Genomic DNA, 3,808 nt, shown 5'->3' on the forward strand with positions numbered 1-3,808 from the left:
AAGAAAATACATTTTTCAAACTTGGTATACATGTATGTATTGGGGGGAAATCAGTAGCTTAAAAGATTAAATTAACACAAAATACGAAATACCATCATGGGCGATATTTTGTCAAACAAAGGCATTTGGTTTTACGAAAATCCATAAATGCGTTATTTTATACAAACGCCACTGAACTATATTTACAAATTAAAACCTTTAAGCCGTTATACGGGGTGGAACCTCGAATAACATACATATATGTATACATTGAATAACATATACATATATATATACACAATCAGCTACAAAAGTACATTTATGTTTTAACATCAAAATTGAGGTCATTTTCAAAAGGCACCAATTCATACAAAGTTTTTAAAATGTGCTACATGTCTTATTTACTGTTATTCCTGCTTTAAAAAAAACAATAACTTAGATTTTTTTCCGAGAATATCTAAAAAGTTTCACCGAAACAAGTCCATTCGGTATACGTAGTCAAAGAATACTCAAAACAAATTTTCGTTGCTTTGGATTTTAGTGGTCTTTCACACTTTTCTTTTTTTTTAAAAAAAAATATTCTGCTCAACCGTCCAGAAGGCTTTACATGTGACCTGAAGACAGGTTTCTAAAAATATTTTGGCAGGATGAATCTTGACCCGGGGCTGGAAGTTGTCTGCGTAAAGTTCGCCAGAGAGCTGGGCGCGCTTGTAGGCTACCGTATGTTTTGTTTCCTCAAAATACGCATAAGCTGCGTTGATGCAAGCTTGTAAAAGTAACCAGAGTCCAATGTAAAATTCCTTTTCCTTTCAGGTGTTCTCGATGTCAGTGTTATTAAGTCGTTAATATATGGCTCCGGCGCTCACCGCAGAGCCGTGATGGTGCTGTAATAAAGAGTTGGGCTGTAGATGCGATGCAGAGTTCGAGGATGGGTACCAGGAATAGTTTGCTAAGAAAGAAGGGGCGGTTGTGTTTGGGGGGCTGTTGCCTTGAGACAAGCCGGAGTTGACAGTGTTCATTCTTTGATTCTGGGGGAAGTCCCAGGTAACGGAGGCCGGCGGAGAACTGGAGGGGGGAGACTCGCTGGACGCCGCATGCTGCTCCGGAGGGATCTCGCCACTTTTCCACAACTTTTTGAACTTGGAACGTCGGTTCTGAAACCAGATTTTCACCTGTCAAGGAAAACAGCACACCGCTCGTTATGACCTGGGATCTCACTGGCCTTTCTGCGTTCACGATTCGCACTGCACTGTTTAAAAAATACATACTACCCAACGTGCTTAATCTTCGAAGGAGTACAATACGGTACTTTAAAAATAAAAATAGTCCTAGCTCCAATTATTTAATGCACTGCACATTAACTTGATGGTGTCACAAACTTTAAATGAGGCCATTTAATTGAGACCTGGCATTGCTGACTGTATCACCAAGTTGGGGCCAGAAACATAATACAGCATCGTAAACACTAAACTGTTCAGCAGTCATAAGTCAGTCAGTCAAGATCCATTAGCTCAAGCATTTTTTTTCCCTCTGTGGCCCTTACCTGAGTTTGTGTAAGGCCTAAAGAAGCCGCGAGCTCGGCTCTTTCAGGTAAAGCCAAGTACTGTGTCTTTTGGAAACGTCTCTGAAGAGCTGCCAGTTGGAAACTCGAGTAAATCGTTCGAGGTTTCCTGACTTTCTTTGGCTTCCCGTTCACCATTCTAATTTCTGGTTCACATTCTTCCTTCTCTAAATAAAAAGAAGAGAACACGTTAACACGAGCGCACAGTTGAGATGCTTAAACGATTCATTATGTTTTCGGACATGTATTTTATTCGAGACCGCACTGTTGTAGACGGGAAACAAACTGATCTCCATTAAACCGCGTTCTGTTGTTGAAAAATGTTACATAAAAAAGCATAACAAAAACACACAGCAAAACTAAATATTAATGGTACGTTAATAAGCAATTTACCCGACAGTTCTTATTTCTATTATGATTGCGGTCTAACGCAAACGTATGGAACTGCAAGCGATAGCCGACGAAGTTTTTATTTACCTGCATCCGTATGGGTTGGCGACGAACTGGAACCATATGGACCGTACGAACTGTAAGAGCTGCTGAACCCAATTTCGTAAGATTTGGTGTTGTACGGGACATTGCTCATGCTATTTGCGTGGTACTGGTACTGTCCATAGGGAGACCCTGCACAGTGTCCAGACTGCTGGTTGTTGTAGTAGCTGCTGTCCGTAGCCGTCGATACAGGTAAGGTTGGAGACTCCTGGGATTTGTGCATGCTGTGGTAACTGTTCGAGGTAATCTGGTTCGAATGCATATCTGCAGCTAGACTGTCAAAAACTCCAGTCATCGTATTACAGAAGCCAGAAAAAAAAATAGGTATACCTGCTTCAATACGCAACGAATAGTTGAAACAAGGGAGGGACTGCAATGATCTAAGAAAAGCAGAACAAAATGGAAATTAATAAAGGTCGGCCGGTGGTTTTGACAACATCCCCATGCTAGGTTACGAGACGAACTGAGCAGTGACTCTAACCAGGACCTCTGATTGTCTGATGCCAACGATGCTGGCGGGCGGGCATTTATCCAGTGTCACGTGAGAGGCCGAGCCAGCCCGCACTCCGCAGCCAATGAGTAACAACTGTTGAGGGGAACACGTATCGCAGGTTAGGTAGTGTACAGAGCAACGTCGCCACAATGTTTCTTCGATTTCATGTATATTATATTTATTTTATTTTGATACAGTGACAGGTTTATATATGCGCAGCAACTCAACCTCCAAGTTTTTTTTTTAAAAAAGGTGCTTCTTCTTTGTCATCGTTCTCAAGCAAGAAAAAAAAGTATTTAAAATTCACGAACCAGTACATTCTTGGGGCTTTTAGAATTAGAGTTAGTAAACCTATTAAATGCTGTTTTTTTGGTCTGCATTCGGTAGGACAACACCGCAGTACTAAATGGCGCGCTATACATCTCACTTAAAAATAAAAAATGTCGGTAGGTTTGAGGAACAAAAAGTTTTAATGGAATAATTCGGGTCTGTTATGTTGCTAACTGTCTATAAATTTAATTGAAAAAGAGAACAGTTTACTTTGGTAAATGTTCTTACCGTTTTTTTTATCTTTTCATTAAGACATTTATCATTAGCTTAAAAAATTCCAGTATTGTTAGCTACATCTACAAGTAGTTTACAATGCTCTTCTAATTCTTACTAGGGTGATAGGTTTTACTCATTTAATGTTGAAACCTATTGTCAATGGCATTAAAGTCCACTAGTTTGCTTGCCCGTGTGCGAGTTGCAGCAGTTGTGTGGGGGGACTTTGGACAGGAATAGTTTTGCCTTACTGCGCCATCTGATGGTAGCTATTGTGTTCGCAGTTGTCTGTAGACAGACCGTAATCACAATAGGCGCCAGCCTTCTCCAACCCACAGGTGAGCAAAATAGCAATTAAAAACCGCAGAATTATGCCAGTGCTTACTGTCTGTGAATACCTACCTGAAGCTACCCTACTTTGTCCCACCAAATACTTGTTTCAACAGCAGTGTAATCCAAAACAAGTAACTCATGGAAAATATTTCTCTTGAAATTTCTGCCTAGTTATATATAGATATGGTTGTAAAGTCTAGGGAATTTTAGAGCATTTATGTGTGTGGGGGTTTTGCATATGTTATAAACAGGGTTTATATAAATATCTAGATATGAACCTCTCACAGCAGATACATATTACGACACAGGAACCTACTAGCTCAGCTGTTAGTGAATTTTATTTATTTTAAAATAATTTTCTATGTATCATTACTCTGCTTAAAAGTGGCTTCTTCAGTCTTTTAAAT

General features: G+C 39.8%; 1 protein-coding gene across 1 annotated transcript in view; it reads right to left on the bottom strand.

The window, feature by feature from the left end:
- The window catches only part of dlx2a (distal-less homeobox 2a), a 2,612-nt gene extending 94 nt beyond the window's left edge, over nucleotides 1-2,518 (bottom strand). Inside the window, exons 1-3 of the mRNA XM_006636507.3 lie at nucleotides 2,018-2,518; nucleotides 1,523-1,707; nucleotides 1-1,151 (exon numbers count right to left, since the gene is read on the bottom strand). The exon at nucleotides 1-1,151 is cut by the window's left edge and continues 94 nt beyond it. Of these exons, the coding sequence (XP_006636570.1) occupies nucleotides 822-1,151; nucleotides 1,523-1,707; nucleotides 2,018-2,327 (825 nt within the window). The 5' untranslated portion in view covers nucleotides 2,328-2,518 and the 3' untranslated portion in view covers nucleotides 1-821. The remainder of the gene's footprint in view (nucleotides 1,152-1,522; nucleotides 1,708-2,017) is intronic.
- Between the last annotated feature and the right edge of the window lie 1,290 nt (nucleotides 2,519-3,808).

This window comes from Lepisosteus oculatus, chromosome 12 (assembly GCF_040954835.1).
Source record: "Lepisosteus oculatus isolate fLepOcu1 chromosome 12, fLepOcu1.hap2, whole genome shotgun sequence".
Classification (NCBI taxonomy): domain Eukaryota; kingdom Metazoa; phylum Chordata; class Actinopteri; order Semionotiformes; family Lepisosteidae; genus Lepisosteus; species Lepisosteus oculatus.